Source organism: Prionailurus viverrinus, chromosome C2 (genome assembly GCF_022837055.1).
Source record: "Prionailurus viverrinus isolate Anna chromosome C2, UM_Priviv_1.0, whole genome shotgun sequence".
Lineage (NCBI taxonomy): Eukaryota > Metazoa > Chordata > Mammalia > Carnivora > Felidae > Prionailurus > Prionailurus viverrinus.
The window spans coordinates 48,847,185-48,868,493 of record NC_062569.1 but is presented as its reverse complement, the minus strand read 5'-3'; the positions used below and the strand labels follow the sequence as shown (position 1 = coordinate 48,868,493).

At 36.9% G+C, this 21,309-nt stretch overlaps 1 protein-coding gene and 1 pseudogene across 1 annotated transcript in view; both read left to right on the top strand.

Moving 5' to 3' along the window:
* Positions 1–8,337: 8,337 nt before the first annotated feature.
* The window catches only part of GPR149 (G protein-coupled receptor 149), a 67,485-nt gene continuing 54,513 nt past the window's right edge, over positions 8,338–21,309 (top strand). The window contains exons 1-3 of the mRNA XM_047874828.1: positions 8,338–9,354; positions 10,479–10,671; positions 15,309–15,766. Coding sequence (XP_047730784.1) covers positions 8,338–9,354; positions 10,479–10,671; positions 15,309–15,766 — 1,668 coding nt within the window. The remainder of the gene's footprint in view (positions 9,355–10,478; positions 10,672–15,308; positions 15,767–21,309) is intronic.
* Positions 20,948–21,087, top strand: LOC125175924 (uncharacterized; annotated as a pseudogene).

Genomic DNA, 21,309 nt, shown 5'->3' with positions numbered 1-21,309 from the left:
GCTCTGTGCTGACAGTGCAGAGCCTGCTTTGGATTCTCTGCCTTCCTTCCCTGCTCACATTCTCTCTCTCAAAAATAAATTAACATTAAAAAAAAATCCTTCCTGGACAAATCAATTTTAAAATATACAATCTGTGTTTATCAGTTTGTATCTCTTACCCCTGACCTTGCTAGGCGGGCCATATTCCTCCAACCCCAATACCTACCACCACCAGTACCAAAATGTATCAGCCTAGATACCACAGGTCTACTATAATTCTCCCCCCACACACTCCTCTTCTCTTCCTCCTTTTCATTGCACATTTTAATTTGAGCGTCAAATGAGAAATGGCATAATGTGTGCAGTGACTTTGTGGTTCTGATTATGTATTGGACATGGAAGGAAAGGAAGGAGATAACTGTTTCCTCATCATAACTGTTTCCCCTTTATTATTATCTACCAGAGAACCCAGGCTGATGATGTTTTGAAGATAACTGTCAGTTATGAAGATAAGCATACCAGAAACTCACCATTATTTATTCTAAGCTGTTATGATGCTTTTCATCTGAGCTCTTAAAGTTCTTCAGGATAGATATTATTATCCTGTCTATGAAGATAGAGGAGCTGAGCTATAGAAAAGATTAAGTGGCTTGTTGAAGGATTCAAAGCAAGCCTGATGAGCGTTAGAAATCACATCCAGGTGGAGCACCTGGGTGGCTCAGTCGGTTGAGCAGTTGAGCCTCTGACTTTGGCTCAGGTCATGATCTCACAGTTAGTGAGCTTGAGCCCTGGGCTGGCCTCTGGCTCACGCGGATCTGGCTTCAGATCCTCTATCCCCCTCTCTCTAGACCCCTTCCCTGCTGGTGCTCTCTATCTCAAAAATAAATAAACATGAAAGAAAGAAAGAAAGAAAGAAAGAAAGAAAGAAAGAAAGAAAGAAAGAAAGAAAGAAAGGAAGGAAGGAAGGAAAGAAAGAAAGAAAGAAAGAAAGAAAGGAAGAAAGAAAGAGAAAGGAAGGAAGGAAGGAAGGAAGGAAAAAAGGAAGAGAGAGAAATCACATCTAGGTTTTTGGATTCCAGCTTCTCTACCACAGTGACCAGAGAATTGGTATCACTTTCACCATTATAGGACTACTAGTTCTAAGCCATTACCATGTCTTTCTTTCATTCAAGATTTTATAATTTCCTCATAAATAAATAAAATTGCCATTCAAACACAACCCAAAACCTGGGGTATTTCTCAGAACAAAATCCAGACACCTTTGCCCTTGTGAATAAGTAACAAATGAGGAAAAGAAGGAAGGTCCATTTTTACCTTAGTCACTGAATCATAGTATCATCTTGAGCATGTGATTTTGCTTGCATGCTCTAACTTGTCAGCTGTAGAGTTTGGATAAAGCTTCGCTACTCCTTGGGGAAGTAAGAGCTACTGAGATAATGTCTTTAAAACCCTTGGAGTTCAATGATACTAAATGAAAAGAAACAATGGGTGGCCATCTGCATCATTCTATTTACTGAGTTAGGACCTCAGAAATGTGTGTTGCCTCAGGACATTCTCTTCCCCAGCAATCCCTCTGATTTATTGAAGTTCACAGGATGTTTGCAAAGGCAAGAAATCTAGAGAATAGGGCAGAAAAATAAAGCACATACAATCTGCCTCTTCTATAAGCCAGGGTTCTGTCTCTGGATTACATGGGTTCAAAAACGAATCCCTTCACTTAACAGCAGTGTGACTTTAGATGGGTTATTTATTCTTGTGCCTCAGTTCCTTTGTCTGGAAAATGGGGCTAAAACTAATATTTACATCATAGAATTGTGAAATTAGTTAATACATGTAAATAACTTTGAAGACTGTCCAGCACATTATAAGAACTAAAATAAATGTTAGACATTGTTATTGATGTTATTGACATTATTATTAATTACATATAAATGTATTTACATATTAATATAAAATTAATTATATAATACATATTCTTATATATGTTAGAATACATAAGATGTGGATGTGCTGACTCTCACAAATGACCCAAACATTTTATCAATTTGAGATCACTGTGCATTAACATGCTCCTCTTTTAGATAACCCAAGGCTCAACAATTTTTTTTAAAGGCCAGATAATAAGTATTTTTGGCTTTGTTGATTGCACAGTCTCTGCCACAATTACTCAGGGTTCAACTCTGTTGTTGTAGCTTGAAAGTAACCATAAAGAGACTTAAATGAGTGGGTGTTGCTATGTTCCCTTAAAAGTGTACTTATAAAGACAGACCATAGTTTGCCAACCTCTAAAATAAACCAAGAAATATTTCTAAGTCATTCCCTTTACTTAATGAAGTAAGGGACCTCAATAAGTACACTTCCTGCCAAAAGACAGGAGATAAAACATATTTCCTATTACCATGCCCCAGATATCACCTCAAGGCAAGATGATGATGCTCCTATAGGGCAGACTGCTCGGGTAAGAAAGCAAAGCCAGAGCACTGAACACAGAGAAGCCATTCCTAGGGAAATGAGTGGCATTTATCTCACAAAGGACTGGAAAGAGAAACCATCTTTAAGAACATGGTCGATGAAGTTTGGGTACTTAAAGCAAACCTTTAGCATTTATAGATGTAAAGTTTCTGAAAACACTAAGAAAGGCTTTACTTAAGGAAGCAATGTCCCAGCACACGTGGATGTGGAACAGGAATGATGGTGGCAGGGAGGGGAAGGGGCGGTCACATAATAATTGAGGACTAGCATACCAGGGACTATGCAAGATGAAAAGAAATCTGGACCAGACTAGAACCAAGAACTAATCTCATAGCTACTTATGAATTTTCATCAGGTCCCTACTGAAAAGAAACTAAAAATTAGTATCAGAATTCCTTTGTATATCACTTATAGTGATAGTACTTAGCTCAGGATATTGTTCTATCCTTGAAATACTAAAATTGAAACTACTTGTAGTTTAAATGGACCTTGGGAAAATAAGCTACAGGGGTCCCCCTGCATTACCTCATTTCTAATGTAAGACTTGTTCAATTTGTTGTGCAGAAGGACATTCTAATCCTAAGCATCAAATATTTATTGTATTGAATCCCCTGGATGAAAGGTTAATCAGAGGGGACTTTAAGAGAGAAGATAGTATGAAAAATGACTGGATCATAAGCTTCACAAGGACAGAAAACATAATGTTCTGTTTACCACTAATGCACACTGTCTGACTGACCTTCAGACATTCAAATAGATGTGGAATAAATGAACGAAAGTTTATAGTTTACCATTGTGTTTAGAGTAGTCAAATATTATTTATATTTTTATCTACAGAATGCACTGTTATTTTCAATCCATTCAATAGCTTCACACAGTTTTACATAAAAACTCTCCTCCAGATACCATCTTTATTATATAGCTAGGTGGACCTTACATAACTATCCTAGTCAAGGTCCTTGCCCAAAATGAGTAAAAACTGAGTAAGCAGTGACCCATAATGACAAATCTTATTTCTTTCTGTAGCTAATCTACATTAACGTATTACATATATTAACTGTATATATACATACTTCCAAATTTTGTCTCATCCAGGGAATAGATTTTAAAAAATAATGGAATCTCCCATTTGAGAGACCTTTGAAACAACCCCCCAAAATATAGAGGGGCATTTTTGGGTTGACAGGATATTTAGCAGGTTGCTAAAGATTAAATTCATGAACTTAGTCTTTGACTTTGAGCCATGTTAAATTATGCCCTTATTCATAATTATTAGACCATATTAAACATTGTAGGTTTCTGATAAGATATTGAAAAAGAAGAAAATAAATCACAGCATTAGGGCTCTCCTATGATGCCAAATTGCTAGTCACTTTTTTGGAAAACCATCAGCTAAAGTAGAGTATGCATGTATTTTATATACTTTTTATATAATTATATATATACATAATAAATTTATATATTTATTACATTTATATAATTTAGATTTTATTTGTATATTATATGTATTGTACATATGCTGGATAATTTATGAGGTCTTTCGTTTGAGTTTTGATAATAAGTTAGTAAGAGTTTTAAGCTGGGCCAGTCCTCTAAAATATTTTGCCTGCATAACACTATATTTCTAGAAACAAAAAAAAAATATTATACCTTCACGATTAACTTTATGACGCTTTTTTTTAATTATCATAAAACAAAGCTAAATGTTTCCATTTGGTCCCGTGGTTACTTTTTTATTGCTAAAGCCCTATATAGCAAAGGATGTTACTTTGCCTTATTCAACAAGAATTTTTTATGCTGTTTTCTACTCTTTCAGGATTTTCAGATATAAATAATACAGACTTTTACAGAAATGAATTGCCTTCAGTGCTTTGCAAAGGTATCATTACATCAAGGACTTCATAAACTAAAAACCTAATGAAATTACTGCCATGTAATTCTCTGCAGGTTGTTTCCTAGGCTGTAATGCTATATTCAGTATACGTTTTAAAGTAACCAAAGCAGCAGTGGACTACTGCTTCACTTCAGCTGGTCTGATATAATCATAATTTCTATGTAAATCAATATAAATTTATATTATTAAATGATTTGAAGACTGGATTTTAAATAATTGAAGACATAAGGTTTTATTGTGAGACAGAGGAACGAGGCTCACTCACAGGAACTGAGTAAATTTTTTTAAGGCACAAAGAGGTCTCTTGGAAATCTTTCTTCCTAGTCTACTAAAAGTTATACTGGTTATTTGAAAAGCATTTAGAGTGATTTATTTTTTTTTTAAGATCAAGAGGATATTGTAAAGAAAATGAGATTATGGCTCAGATTATGGCTAATTACTACTTTCAAGAAACTCATATATAAAATATATGTGTATAGATATGTAACATATCCATATATATAATATATGTATTATAAAACATATACCTTGGTAAAAGGTTGTTTATAAATTAACATTTTGAAAAATGTTTTTGAAATATAAAACATTGTGGAAAATAAAACATTTCAAACATTCTTTCTGAGAAACAAATTTATGATAATCAACATCCATTGGAAGTGTTCCCAAGCATGAGGTGCTAAGAGGAAATAATTGGAAAATATATGTCGGTTGTGATTCAGAATGCAGAGCCAGATTATGATTTTTAAAACTGGCTCTACCACTTACTGACTGTGTGGGGGCAATGGTATACCTAACCATATTAGGATGAGCTAGGTTACCACCCAGTAAAACTCAACACCAAAAATGAGTGACTTACAAAATAAATTTTACTTCCCATCCATACAAAGCTTATGTAGGTTCACTCAGATCTCCAGGGCAGCCAGGATCCTTCAGTAGGTGCAATATTCCAGGCTGCTTGAATTTTATAGAATCTTCATACTGATAAGGGCCTCCATCCCATCACAGCAGGGTCAGAGCAAGCATGGAGAACCCAAGCATCAGGTCTTACAGGCTTTCCCTTTTCTATTATGACAATATTGATTATTGTGAAGTAGGCATAGAATTATGATAAAGTTAACCTGATTTTAAAATTGTATCATCTCATTTTAGAACTTGAAAGGGCCTAAAAATACTCCAGACAAGCCCCCTTATTTTACAGATTTGGAAACAGACACAGAAACAGAAGAGAAAGTATAACAATTTTTGCCCAAGATTACACAGCCAGCAATAGCAGAGTCTGAAGTTCAAATACAGATATCCCTTCTAGCTCCCTAATGGCTGCAATTCTACCACAACCTATGGAAGTGTTCCAACCTTCTTGCCTCTTCTGTCATATCCTAAAGACCAGGGCAACAAGGTGCTTAGGTGTCTCTTTTCTAAATTTACATTGAATGGAAAACCCAAAAATGATGTTAATGATAGAGGAAATGTCTCCAGGCCTCCAATGGTATTGCCACAGCTACTCTCAATTTCTACTCTTTGTATTTTAACAGTGTGATACTTATCATCCAACTCAAATGAAAATCCAGGATTAAATTCCATATTGAAAAATAATATTTTTGCTTAGAGGAGGAAAGAATAGGTCTGAGAAAAGAGACAGAAAAGCATACCGCAGAACTTTGAAAATGATTTTAAAAAGAAAGTCGTGTTTATCATGTTGTGCTTTCTGAAGCTACACTATTTGAAAATGAATTTATCCTCAGACTCTTCTTTACCCACGCTGTGCTGCAAGGTCTATTACTATTGGTAAGGAGAAATGGAGTGCTGAGCTATAGCTGTAACAGGTGGGTTTTGTTTCCATTTGCTGAGTGAAGGGGAAATAAAACAACATGTCATAAGCAAAGTGCCTACTGTGTTTACTGAAGGGTATGGATGGCAATGACTAACACAATCACTTTCCACATGAGCAGATTCATGTTCAAAATATAGCTTCAGTTACCATGAAAATGAAAGGAATGATCAGAGTTCTATTACCATTTCCATTCACTTAGTTCATTATCATGTAACTTTCTACTTTCTCTTCCCTGCTTTCATTCAGACCCCAGCACTGTGAGGAAAGGCACCCTCAGCTCATGAGGCTGAGTTGAGGAGGAATGCTACCCTCAAGCATCCTGGGAAATGCCTGACCAGAAGTGAGACAGTTAGAGACCATGGGAACAAGCCTTAAGTGAAAAACATTATTCACTTGGGGCACTTTCTATTGGCTGTTATTGTTAAACTGCTTCTTTTACAAGAGCAAAACTGGGATGCAGTGCCATATACAAGCCAGACTTAAAACAGAGGACCTGGGCTCCAAAAAGCACCCATGGACTGACTGCCTGAGTTGCCTGCCAATATCAACCAATCAAGGTGAGTCTCCTCCAACTGAACAGGACCAAGCCTTTCTTCTTTCCCTTTTTCCTCTTAGCATACTGGACTGGTGGGAACTGGAACGGGAACTTTATATAAGCAGGGCCTCTCCCATGTTGGGAGGCCAGCCTTAACTATTCTCTGCTGGTGATGTGTCACCCTTCAGCTGAAGCTGTAGCCCCAATAAGGCCTTGTTTGTGCCTCTGATTTGTGGGTCTGGTCGTTTCAGTTGTCAGGCTTAATTAAGTACTCGACTCTGGTAACAGAACTACTGTTGCCAGTTACTTCTTTGCTGAGCCACTCATCTTGCAAAGCTGACGATTTTTTAAATGAATTCAGAGGTGCAATTATTGTATGTGACACCCTCAATACACCCGTTAAGAATGTTTTTGTGGGGGTAATCTCCTTTTAGACCCTATATAATATTATCTGACTTTAACAACTAGAGAACATTATTTATTCAAATGGCAGCTTGCTTACTGGATGACATTGACAGAAAATAGTTACATGCCTGAAGCCCAAAGATTCTGCAAAATTTTGTTTAGTGTAATGAAGACCATAATGACATTCTTATTATTAAGCACAATATATATTTAAAAAACAAAAGCTGGCACATCCTATTCTTTTAAAATGGCATTGAGACTATTCTTTCTCTAAAGCATTATGTATCAGAGAGGTCTAGATAAGAATAGAAGCAATCCTTTAGTGGAGTAGCTTAGACCTCTCAAAGATGATATTTGTCATTCATATCAAGCCTGAGCGAGTATTTTGGCTAGTTTTATATGTCAGAACCAAAACTGAAGGCTTAGCAAGGACACCGTTTCTTGCTTTGAATGAGGCAGGCTAAGAAGATGTACATCATTTTGCTCACACACTGAACTCCCCTCCCTTTTGTTCCTGCTTCTCTCCTGCTTGGAGTTGACTCCTCCTTCCTGCAGCTCTGAGGATCACAGGCTGATTGAAGAACACAGCGGTTCGACGGGGAGCTGTGCTCAGTGTCTGTCTCTCTCTTATTTTCCTTCTCTCTCTCTCTCTCTCTCTCTCTCTCTCTCCCTCCCTCTCCTTCCCCCACCCCCCACCATCCCCCCTCCCCCGCTCTGTTTTGCTTGTGTCTCTCTCTGAACCTGCAAAGCTGACACCTACCTGATAATCTCTCTGCCTTTGAATGCAGCTCTGGAACCAAATGCATCGCTTTACTGCTCTTAAAAAGTGAATAGAGTTTGATTACCTCAAGCTACAAGCTGCTTTGCTCCCTAAGAAGGACACAAAAGGAGCCAGACATCATTGTTTTTCAATCTACCTGAGAAGCTTTTTGCATTTATGCCAGAAACTTGATGGTTTCAGGAGGAAGTTTGGGGTTTGTTTTTAATTGGAATGTTGAAAAGTTTTTTACTGATGCTCTTAAATGGAACTCAATTTTTAAATATGGGTTGAGTCAGATCTAAAGGAGACATGCCTGATCATTTTCTGCTGGACTGACGGGGAACTTCTAGAGGGAAACTTGGGAGGAGAAAATGAGATCTGATTTGCAACTAACAATCATGCTTTATTTTGAGAATATTTACAGACTCACTGAAAGGGAAATTAAATATTGACCAAAGACAATGTCTGGATTTTCCAGTAACTTATCAACAAATGACTCTACCCTGTGGAAAGAAAATCATAATTCGACGGACCTTTTAAATCTGCCAGGAACTCTGAATATCTATCTGTTTTGCCTGACATGCTTAATGACTGTTGCAGCCCTGGCAGGCAGCATTTATTCACTAGTTTCCCTGCTGAAAACGCACAACAGAACCGTTGTGTCCATGCTTGTGGCTTCCTGGTCTGGGGATGATCTCATGAGTGTCCTGTCGGTGACCATCTTCATGTTTTTGCAGTGGCCAAACCAGGTCCCTGATTACTTCCAGGCTCTGTGCACCACCTCTGCCTTACTATATTTATGCCAGGGCCTCTCGAGCAACTTAAAGGCGACTCTCCTAGTCTCCTACAACTTTTACTCGATGCACAGGGCTGTGGGGAGCCAGGCAGCCTCCAGAAGATCCGGCCAGGTGCTCGGCGTGGTGCTGACCGTGTGGGCAGCCAGTTTGCTGCTCTCGGCGCTCCCGCTGTGCGGCTGGGGCACCTTCGTGCGCACGCCGTGGGGCTGTCTGGCGGACTGCTCCAGTTCCTACGTGCTGCTCCTCTTCGCTGTGTACTCTTCGGCCTTCGGACTCCTCGCCGGCCTCTCTGTCCCGCTCACTCACCAGTTGCTGTGTTCGGAGGAGCCGCCGAGGCTCCACGCCAACTACCAGGAGATTTCCCGCGGAGCTTCCACTCCTGGGACCCCTCCAAGTCGGGGGGGAGTGCTTTCCTTGTCTCCAGATGATGCTCCCGGCCCTGCGCTGCGCTGTTCTGGGGGATGCTCCCCCAGCTCCGACACTGTGTTTGGACCGGGTCCACCAGCGAGGGCACAGCTGGGGCAGGGGCCGGGACACGAGGCTGCCGCTGTGGTTGGAGCCTGCAGGCGTGAGAACCGGGGGACTCTCTATGGCACCAGGAGCTTCACCGTGAGCGTAGCGCAGAAGCGCTTCTCTTTGATCCTAGCGCTGACGAAAGTCATCCTTTGGCTGCCCATGATGGTAAAAGTGCAGTTTCTCACGTGCGCGGGTGTGTGTACCAGACAGTATGAGTGCGTGTTGGGAATAGCGTCCCCGGTTGAGAGAGTCCCCAAGAGACGCACAGTTAAGTCCGCTTCCAAATGTATCTGCTGGGTTTAGACTCTCACTTGGGGGAAGGCAGCTCACCGGTAGAGCTTGTAGACTTCGAAGCCTTTGCTACTAAGTGCTTCTCCTTTCAAAATTGGGGAGGGGGACAGGGAGCACTTTTGGGCGCGGGGGACAGTTTTCCTAGATCTAACGTGGCCAAGGGTGTTGTTCTCTTCTCCTGTAGCAATATCTGGGAATATTCAGAAAAGAAGGGAGGTAGTAAAAGGGTTTTCTTTCCAGCCAACCCTCTGCCATCCCTTTCTCTCCAATCCATTTCTGCCTAGTAAGGACACCGCCCATCCTCAGCAGGGAGAGAGAGATCGGAGAGTTGCAATCAGAAGTAGAGAGGGAAGAGAGCGGACCAAATAGGCTTTTTTTTTTTAATATGAAATTTATTGTCAAATTGGTTTCCATACAACACCCAGTGCTCATCCCAACAGGTGCCCTCCTCAATGCCCATCACCCACTTTCCCCTCCCTCCCATCCCCCATCAACCCTCAGTTTATTCTTAGTTTTTAAGAGTCTCTTATGGAGGAGGCAAACAGGCTTTTTTGTTCAAGCCTTCAGGAAGGAACCCAGTTTTGACCCAGGAAGGTGGTGTCCTGCTGTGACAAGCAGGCTGGGGAGTGGGGTGAAGTGAGGGCCCAGGGATGTGACAAAGGCCATCTGGAGTACCAGATGCAGGTTTTCAGGATGCCTGCCTGTTTTCCCAGTAGCGTCCCCACTATTGTAAATTGTGCTTCTCTGGAGGAGACCTGAGGTGGCAGGGGCACAGACCAGGCACCCAGGAGTGGAAACCACCCAAAGCCCTGTGGTCTAAATCAGGGGGCCTCATTCATCCCAAGAGATCCCAGTGGTCCATCACCAAAATTGAGCTTCTGACTCTCAGGCAGGAAAGGAGCCTGGAGAAGGGTGCTGGGGCAGCATGCTTGGGGGAAAGGCCTGGCAAAGTGGAAAATTGTATCCTGGGATAGGTCTGAAGCTCTTTGCCTTTGCAGATCCACATGATGGTCCAGCACGTGGTAGGGTTTCAGAGCCCTCCCTTCGAGACACTCAGCTTTCTACTAACCCTGCTGGCCACCACTGTAACCCCAGTGTTTGTCTTGTCCAAACGCTGGACCCATCTGCCCTGTGGCTGCATCATCAACTGTAAGCAGAACGCATATACAGTGGCATCTGATGGGGAAAAAAGTAAGTCCTTGACAGTGTGGGGTTGGGGCCAATAAGCATACAAACACAGAAAAGTGGTCTATTGAGAAGTTGCCTGAGTAGGGAATGATGAATCCAAGCATAAATGTAAATAAAGAGAGGAAATTATAATGTGAAACAATTCTTAGCACAGTGTTGGGATAAGTTTTAAAGGAGCCAGGTTTAAAACAACTCTGTGACGTGTTTGTACATTGAATAATTATTTTAGGGAAGAAAGGAACAGACAGAATTCATTCAACACAGCATGAAGTCTAAAAGGCCCTTAGATGTTATATCCACTGTAGTTCTTAGACCAGAGTAGAAAATAAATTCCCTTCCCAAGTCTACATATGAGAAACCTGTATCTGAAAAGAGATTAACTCTTTGAAGAGTTTAAAAACACATTATATTATAGTCCATTATTATGTAATGGAACAGGAAAGAAAAGTATTTTTATTATTTTGCTTCTTGTATTCATTCTTATGGGGTTTTAAGAAGTTTTCAGAGTAGCGTGCCTGAAAACAAAATTTAAGGGGCTCCTGTCTGGTTCAGTCAGGAGAGCATGTGACTCTTGAAATCAGTTTTGAGATTGAGCCCCACATGGGGTGTAGAGATTACTTAAAAATAAAATCTTAAAAAAAAACCCACAAATTTGAAGTATATGCCACTGTTTTCAGAAAACACAAAAAACTCTCAGGTCAAGAAGGGACAAGGGTGGCAGAGTTTGTCTGTGTAGAAAAAACTTTAACGGAAAAAAAAGTAAGTAAAAATAGTTCATCTCAGACTATTTCAGAGGTAAAAAAAAAAACTGGAGAATATTAAAATATATTCTACAATCAATTCTACAACAGTATTATTTTATAAACATTAATTAATCATGAACTGGTCATTTTCCCTGTATTGATGACATTTAAAATTTATTATGTCTAGGTATTTTTCAAATGATGAGAGGATTTCTTTACTTTTAAGGATGCCATAAAGTTTTATTGTTAATAGATGCCAAATTTATCTATGTTTTTAAAACAAAATAACCATGCAACTTCTATAACAATTCTGTGCTTCCGGAGATTACTATCCAGAGCAACAGTGATTAATAACAGAAAATTAATAATAAATACTCTGAGCCACCAAGAACATATATAAAATTCATTTATAAGACTGGAAGTTCTAGCATTCTATCAAATGTTAACCTTTTGCCACTAAATTAATGAGTCAGCATTGTTTTATAGTATTTAAGGTTATGAGAGAGATAATAAAAGTTGAATGCCAGAGAAAATGAAAAGTCTTAGTAAAGTGATGTAGGGCCGTCATCTTTAAGAAGTAAAGGACACCCATATCAGAGCTGAAAACAAAGCAATGCAACAGACCTATCACTGCAAATGGTCTAGGAAGTATTCTCTCTTGTACTGTATAAGATTACAAGAGACTATGGCAGGCTGGAAGAATCAATAATCACATTAATTTCTCATGCTGGAAATTAAAACCACACTTTTCAAGATCAAAATAATATTTTTCCTCTAAAATTACCATCGTTTTTCTTTGTATTTAAATTTTCAGGGAAAAACTCCCTGAAATATTGTAGGCTTATAAAAAGAGGCATGACTTCAAAAATCAAACACTGTGAGAAACATTAGTTTCAAATGCTTGTAGTCCAAATGGCTCCATTCTCTTTATGATCCCAGATTCTGCTGTAGGGAAACTCTGAGAACAAGAATGATGTAATTTCATTGTCTGAGAACCCATCATATACTTTCCTGTTGCTAGGATGACACAAGAACAGAATTTTCAAACCCCAAAGATACTCTTCCTCAGGTAGGCAAGTGCCTAATCAAGTGCCTTGATTCTTTGGGAGTATGGCTCCAGTTTTACATTTAGGCTTTTTCTCCTTAACAAACTAAGATTCCCCTTTTTACATTCTTCATCAGTGAACTCAAAAAGCAAGGACGCTTCCTAACTCATATTGACTATAAGTTCATTTTGCAGATGTAAACATCATTTTCTATCTCAGCCTTCATGAATGCAAGTGGAGAGACATGCAATCAAAAAATGAATGTCAGTAATGGGAAATAATTTGCAGATTAACAATTCTCTCTTGTTTCCAACATTAACCTGTATTACTAGTGTCTCAAAACAAAAGTGTTAAAAAAAACAAAGATGATTTTAACAAAGAGGTCTCAGGTGGCAGACATATGGACTGGATATGGCTTTCAGACTCATTTTCTTTGCATGAGATGATGTTTTCTTTTTTAATTAAATAAACAGTTAAAATATTTTCTATAAAATCAGATTTTCAACTTTTATTGTAAGCAAAATCAAAATATCTGCTAAGTGCCATATTACTCTGGAGAATTATTTATTTTTATAAGCTGATATAATTAACTAATAATGTTTGAAATTGCAATTAGCAAGGTGTGACTAAAGGCAAAAGACTAAAGCTAATTCATGTTTCATCCAGGGCTTAGCTTTTCAGAACAAATACAACATTATACACACACACACACACACACACACACACACACACACACACACACTTTTTTGTAAGTATAGAGAGCATAAACTTCAAAAGATCCTGACTGTATTCTGATGATCTTTAAGTTTCTGTTATTAAACTGTTGTCGACTGTTCTATTGTTATAACCTATTATCTCCATTCATTACCTCAGTCAGAATTTACCTTAGGTTCTCTCATGGGTCTAATTAGCAGTAAAGCAATTTCACATAAAGGTTAGTAATTCAAATTCTGGAATCAGCTGACTTTAAATTCAAATCTCTTTACCAGGTAGGTAGGTCTTAGGTAGGTCTCCTCTACCAGCCTCAGTTTTTTCAACTGTAAAATAGAACTCATAAGCCTTTTATTATGCAGTGTTGTTGCTGTGTTAAATGACATGACCTGTGGGCATAAATTAGCCCTGGAGTTCTCTGTTTCTCCATGGTGTAAATCACAATCATTCTTCCTTCTCATAGCCTACCTCAGACTGCCTCTTCATGACCTGGAGGCAGATTCTCCATTGACAGTCTGCACACTCCTTCAAAAACATTACTCATTTTTTCTCTACACATTTCATAATTATAATATACAGCTAATCAGATATATAGCCACAGACACCAGTTTTATTGTGTTATATGATAAAATGGGATTTATGAGTTTTTGTTTGCTTACTGTCCTGGAGTTCACAATTTGTCACTTTGTATCTTTTTTGAGAGAAAATGGAAACCCATCAATAATTAAAATATCCTTTTAGTTCCTCCACTTTCACACTGTTGAACTAAGTTAAAAATCCTAATTTAATTTCACTGAACTATATTACTAGAAAAAAGTAAGTAGAACTATACATAAGACAGGATATAAAATACTAATATATGTTTCTACTTTGTATTTTCTTTGGATAGAAATTCTTGTTTGTGTTCTGGCTCAAACAATGAATGTTTTGTCTCAAATAATGAATGATACCTATAAATTCTATTTTCAGTCAGCAGAATAGCCTTGTAAATCTTCAGTTATGGGAAAAATTTTGGTAATAGAATCAGCATATGAATGGCACTAGGATTTATTGTAAAATGAATCAAATTTTATTTGTTGTTCCCACAGAAAATTTATAACTTCATAGACCTTACCACCAAGGATAGCTAAATGTCTGGTATATGATACAGGATTATCCAAGTAGAAGAAATACTTTGAAATGAGCCATGTTTTGAAAGATGAATACCAAAACATTAAATTGCATTTTGTCTACTATCCTGATGTAACTTGATTCTTAATACATAAAGTAATGATCTAGTATTTAATGACATTCACACATAAAAATTGTATCACTTTCTGCCACATTCTCACTTTTCTACTAAGATTTCATACCATATCCACCAACCAGTAGTACTATATTAAGATACTCTTAACATTTCTCTTGGTTTAAACCATAAAATTTTATGCATTCCTACTAAATGCATTTTGTAATTAACCAGGTTTAGAGACACGTTGCAAAGTGCTTTAGATCACAAAAATATGAATCTATTCACTATTTTTTATAATTCATTCCAAATTTATTTGTATCAGAAATATATGTTCATTTAAAAAGTTTAAAAACTGTATTGCAGCATTTCCTAATTTTTAATGTATGCATATATAAACATATAAATGTCAGGAATGGAATACATGAAAATATTTAATGCAGTCATATCTGTTGCTGATGTTGTCAGATGAATAACTCATGTAATATTAAGGCCCTCTTAATAATTTCTAGCAAAATAAAATTTAGAAATGATATCTTTTATCCCCATATAAAGTAATGTATGGATAACTAATAGATTAAAAAAGCTAAAACTAAAACTGCATATATGTGAGAGTTTTCGAATTTATGGTTAGATTTTTGTTCATTAAACTGCTTTAAAGACTGCAGTGTTCTTGGAATTGTATGTACTTTAAACCAGCCTCTCATTGTACAAGTGAGAAAAGTTAGGCCCAGAGTAATTAGATACCTTGAATTTATAAGGTGTAATTACTTTCATACATAATTGACAGGTAATGAAGATAGTTTTTAAAATCATAATAATTTGAATGCACTTTCCTACTTTTATTCCCTATGTATATCCAATTGTTTATACCTACCTTCTTAACCATGGAACTTTGTTTTTGTTTTTACTTAGCCAAGAGGAGAGGCTTTGAATTCAATCTGTCATTCCAAAGGAGTTATGGGATTTACAAAATAGCACGTGAAGATTACTATGATGATGATGAAAATTCTACATCCTATCACAATCTCATGAATTCTGAATGCAAAACTACAAAAGACTCTCAGAGAGACACTCATAATATCTTTAATGCCATAAAAGTGGAAATCAGCACCACACCCTCTCGGGACAGTTCTGTACTAAAAGGGATCAACAAATGCACAAATACTGATATTATGGAGGCTAAACAGGATTGCCACAGTGGAAAGGGTGTTGATCCACTGATTTCTGAAGAAACAGGAGGTGATACAAACTATGAAGAAACCACCTTTTTGGAAGGGCCAGAAAGAAGACTTTCTCATGAGGAGAGTCAGAAGCCAGACCTTTCAGACTGGGAATGGTGTAGGAGTAAATCAGAAAGAACCCCTCGTCAGGTACAGTAAAGGTTGTTCTTTCTGTGAAATAAAAAGTGAGGCGAAATATGATAGGCATGGGGATAAAAAAAAGATCAGCTGCTTATTTCATTCAATTTCACTTGCTTTGATTAATTTCCATAATATTAAATTTTATTTCAAGGTGTTCTTTTGAGGGCTTTAAAATTTTAAGTTATACATTTTATTCAAAATCTGTGTGTTTTGGCATTGACAGAGCTAAACAGGCTCTTTGAGAAGGGTAGAGCTTTATAGTTTAACCTCAAGTAATCTGTCTAAATTCAGACTAGACTCTCAGAACTTGTTTCAAATTAGTTAACCTGGAAGTTTTCCTTTTCCCTCTCCCCCACAAAAAGTGCTCAAGGTCAGTTTTCTTTTTGACATAAAGGCAAATATTTACACAGCTAGTGGTGAGGAGGGCAGTCCTGCTGCAAGTAAACTAGACAGTTTGCCTATTCTTCTTGCCAGAACTAGTCCCTCTAATACCCAGTAGGGAAAAAAGATCTATTCCAGAATATACTGAAGGGAGCCTTTGCCAACTCTGCTAAATGTTCCATCCCTTTAAGGATAGAAGAATGGCTTTATAATGTTTTATAAACCAAAAGAATTTGCACCTTAATTTTATTCCATTTTATCCTAGGTTCTAGCCTGCCTAGAATGATGAGGGATACTTCTTACTTTATTGAAACTATAGTCTAATGTTGGTATGAGATTGTTCTTTATTCCAAACTTTCATATCTGCTAATTAAAGCTGCCCGTGCTTTCCACACTACTGATTTACTGGAAAGAAGAGCCTTTTCTACAAGATTTAATGGAAATCAAATTCCACTTGTCAAAACAAAAACATAATTCCAGAAATATGTATAAGGATAATGCATTCATTGATCAAAATATGACCATATAACACCAAATATGAACATGGATAGAATAATCTGAGATTTCCTTTATTCTCAGTGATAATTAAAACTGCTAGTCTTATTCTAATATCACTGTTTAAAAAGTAAGTTATATAATAAAACAAAATATACAAAATATATTATTAAAATAATTATTCCTATTATTTAGTAATTAAGTATTTCAAAAAAAATCGCTAAATGTTTGCCACAAATTAAAAATAACAGTGAAAAGTATACTATTGACAGGCCACAGGGACACAATGCTTAGTATTTTTAGAAGAAAATGGTACCCCAGCTAAGAGGAAAATCCCTACAGTTTCATCATCAATTTGTTCCCGAATAATCTAAATCTCTTGGTTTTCTTGTACTTAAAAATTGTTAAGTAATATCATGATGAAGTGTCTGTATGTGTGTGTGTGTGTGCCTGTGTGTATGTGTGTTTGCATCCCAGTAACTTGCAAATACCTTGGTGTGTTACTCCTTTATTCCATCCCCATGCTTACCTCTTAGGAGTTACAGCTATCCTGAATCATCATTGTTTGTTTTATCATTTTATCACAAATGAGTGCATTTCTAACATAATATATTATTTAGTTTTGCTTATTTTGAGCTTTCTAAGGATGGTGTCATACTGTACCTAATTTTCTGGGACTTGTTTTTTTCCCACTCAACGTTACTTTAAATGACTCCATTTTCTTATGTATTTTGCCAAAAACATTGGGAATTATCATCTAAAGTATCACAACTTATAACCCTCATTAAAAAGTCTTGATTATAGTCTGGAGAGTATAATCAATTACCCTAGAATCTTATGAAAGGATCAGACACTGTTTACACATAATATACTGCCCTATGAGAAAAATGAAACACAGTTTATCCACAAGCCTCTATAAATCATAAATAAAATGATATATAGAAAGCACAAAACTTGGATCAGTCCAGATCAAATACCAATCAATACCTTTCAACTATAAGGATTTGCTTAAGTATTAATATTTTAACATCTCTGAGGAGCAAGTAGTTAAAAAAAAACTGATCTAAAATGATGGTTGTGAAAAAAATGATTAGTGATAAAATAAGGGAACACTCAGGAAAGATAAAATTTATATTTTCAGAGACTAATTGAAATTAAATGAAATACTATCATAAATTTTCAAACAACAGTAAGAAATCCTTGGATTATAGGCTGATGTTATTGATAGGCCTCGCCTTTTAGCAAATTTGCCTCTGAACTTTAAGGTTGACATGTAACCAAAATATATTTAGGGACGAAATGCTTATGAAAACACTTCCATGACCAAAGACAGGTTTTTACTCTTAACCTATTCTTCACCACAGATATTTCATGGGAGTAGATGATGACTTAGAAAGCACTTTCATTTTATCCTTTTCTTCCAAATACCTTCTTTGCTCTGAAAGCAATGTTAACTTATGTATCTTAAAGTGATACATTAAACTGCAGTAGACACTGCAATACGTCTATAAAAACACTATCTCTTCTGATTTTCTGTGGTTGTACTTTCACATTTTTAGTCCGAATCTATTAGTTCATGTTTAATGGTTCTACATTGAATGGTGTGTCTTCTTTATTCTTAAGCTTAAAAAAAACCCCACAGGTTTGATTTAAAATATATTTAGTGAGCCCTACTTTATTTTGACAATACATGCTGCTTAATTTTTTATTAGAGTTTAAGTTAGTAAACGAATTCCCAGTGTATTTTGTTTGAAATCCTGGCAGGAGTGAAAGCATCAGATCAACGTTAAGGTGTAAAGAAGATGGTAGTAGAATGCCTTCGGGAGTTTAAATGTGATCCAATAAAAGTTATCGGAGTTGAAAGAGCTAGTAAGACTGAAATTCAGTGTTAACCACATTACCACTCCTTTTCGGATCCCTAATAGGTAGAATCCTAAGAAGTCCACTGTTAAAATATTCAGATAAAAATTAGAAATGTCAGAGCTCTGGGGCACCTGGGTGGCTCAGTCAGTTAAGCATCTGACTTCAACTCAGGTCATGATCTCATGGTTGGTGAGTTTGAGCCCCACGTCAGGCTCTGTGCTGACAGCTCAGAGCCTGGAGCCTGCTTCGGATTCTGTGTCTCCCTCTCTCTCTGCCCTTCCCCTGCTCATGCTCTGTCTCTCTCTCTCTCTCAAAAATAAATAAACATTAAAAAATTAAAAAAAAAAAAAGAAATGTTGGAGCTCTTCAGTTACAAAGTTTTAATATGGTGTGACTGTTCTTCAAATGCAATAATGATTTTCAGAACCTAAGAGTTTTGCCATCTATGAATAAATAAAATTGGACTTATAAAATAATTTGGTGGCTTGTGGGTGTTAACTCTAATTTTCTCTTTTAATACCTCTTTTAAGGTTCATCAATAAATTCCATTTTCTTTTAATGTGTTGTCTTAAAGCTCTAGAAACTCATATGTTTATTATAATCAATCAGAAACAAAGATATGTTGTAACTATATTACTTAATTCCTCTTGTAATCCTAGCATCATAGCATCTGAAAGGTGAAAGGTCCTCCATTAAGCCAGCAGAATATAGAAAAACAGATTCTGAAACAATTCTTCTCAAATGAGAGACCAAGCAGGGAGAAGTGATTACATTTGAATGAGCTACACAAATCATTTAGCAGAAGGATGTATACACAAACAAGAACTAACTTTAAAGTCATCTGAGCATTAAAAAAGTTTCATTCTCATTTTAAGTGAAATGTTTTAACTATCTAAAAATAGTTTTAAAATCCAAGTTGTGTCTGCTGACAGAGTGAAGTGGCAACAATGGTTTCTATAACTTTTTAATATTATTGTTTCTTTAAATAATTTTCATAAAAAACTGTGGAAACCAGAAATCAAACTAGATTATTTGGGGTTCTTTAAATTAGAGCTTCTCATTCTTTTAATGTAAATTCAAGTTAGTTAACATACAGTGTAGTCTTGGATTCCGCAGTAGAACTCAATCATTCATCTCTTACATATGACACCCAGTGCTCATCCTGAAAAGTGCCCTCCTTAATGCCTGTCACCCACTGAACCCATCCTCCTACCACCTGCCCTCCAGCAACCTTCAGTTTGTTCTCTGTATTTAAGAGTTTCTTACTGTTTCTCTCTCTCTGTTTTTATCTTACTTCTCTTTCCCTTCCCCTATGTTCATCTGTTGTGTTAAACTCCACATATGAGTTTCTCATATTTTAATGTGCAAATAAGTCAAATGGATGTCTTGTTAAAATGTAGATTGTGGGGGTGCCTGGGTGGCTCATTTGGTTGAGTGTCCGACTTCTGCTCAGGTCATGATCTCACAGTTCATGGGTTTGAGGCTTGTGTTGGGCTCTGTGCTGACAGCTCAGAGCCTGGAGCCTGCTTCAGATTCTGTGTCTCCCTCTCTCTCTCTGCCCCTCCCCTGCTTGCTCTCTCTCTCTGTCTCTGTCTCTGTCTCTCTCTCTCTCTTAAAAATAAATAAACATAAACAATTTTTTTAATGTAGATTGTGACTAGTAAATCTGAGGTGGGCTCCAAGATTCTGCATTTCTGACAAACCCCTAGCTGACTGGAGTGCAAAATAAAAGCCCATCCCAGACCTATACAATCAGAATCTCCCAGCTCATTCAAATGCACATTAAAATTTAAGAAGTACCACATTAGCATCTAATCACTGGGAGATAAATACTAGTTTAAAAAACAGGGCAAAATTAATCCTTTCCGCTTAATATATGCCTCATAAAGTAAAATAAGACTAGAAGAAAATACTCCAATACAGTAGTGTCCCATTATCTGTGGGGGATATGTTCCCAAACTCCCCGTGGATGCCTGAAATGTAAATAGCACTGAACCCTACATATACTATTTTTTTTTTCTATATAAACATACCTGTGATGCAGCTTAATTTCTAAGTTAGGCACAGAAAGAGATTAATAATAATAACAAAAAATAGAACAATTACATTAACATACTGTAATAAAAGTTATGGGAATGTGGTCACTCAATTTCAAAATATCTTATTGTACTGTACTCACCCTTCTTCATGTGATGATATGAGATGATAAAATGCTACATGATGAAATGAAGTGAAGTGAGTGACAGGCATTGTGATGTAGCATTAGGCTACCATTGACCTTCCGATGATATATCAGCAAGATCATCTGCTTCTAGACCACAGTGGACTATGGGTAACTGAAAACCACAGAAAGTGAGGCCTGGATAAGTGAGGGGGCTACCTGTATGCATATCTCTTACCTCTCCCCAAAAAGAGTGTATCTTCTCTTTTCATTTTAAAAAATAAACTATTATCGCTTCTCGGCCTTTTGGCTAAGATCAAGTGTAAAAAATAAACTATTAAAAAATTAAATCAGGCATAAAATAGTGTTTCCCATGACATTGTTAACTTAATATTGGCAAATGCTTAAACCTATTCTCTGAGTAATTTGTGACATTTTTCACTGAAGTGACTGTAGGAGAAAAAATCATTTGTCACTTATTTGTAGCCTCAAGACAGTCATCTTACAGCAAATAACTGTCTGGAGTATAGATATTTTATATTTAGCTACATCCATTTGTTACAGTGTTTAGTTCATCACTCACTGTTCAGATACCTAAAAAAAACTGTTACACTGCTTTTTAAATATATATTTTTTAATGTTTATTTATTTT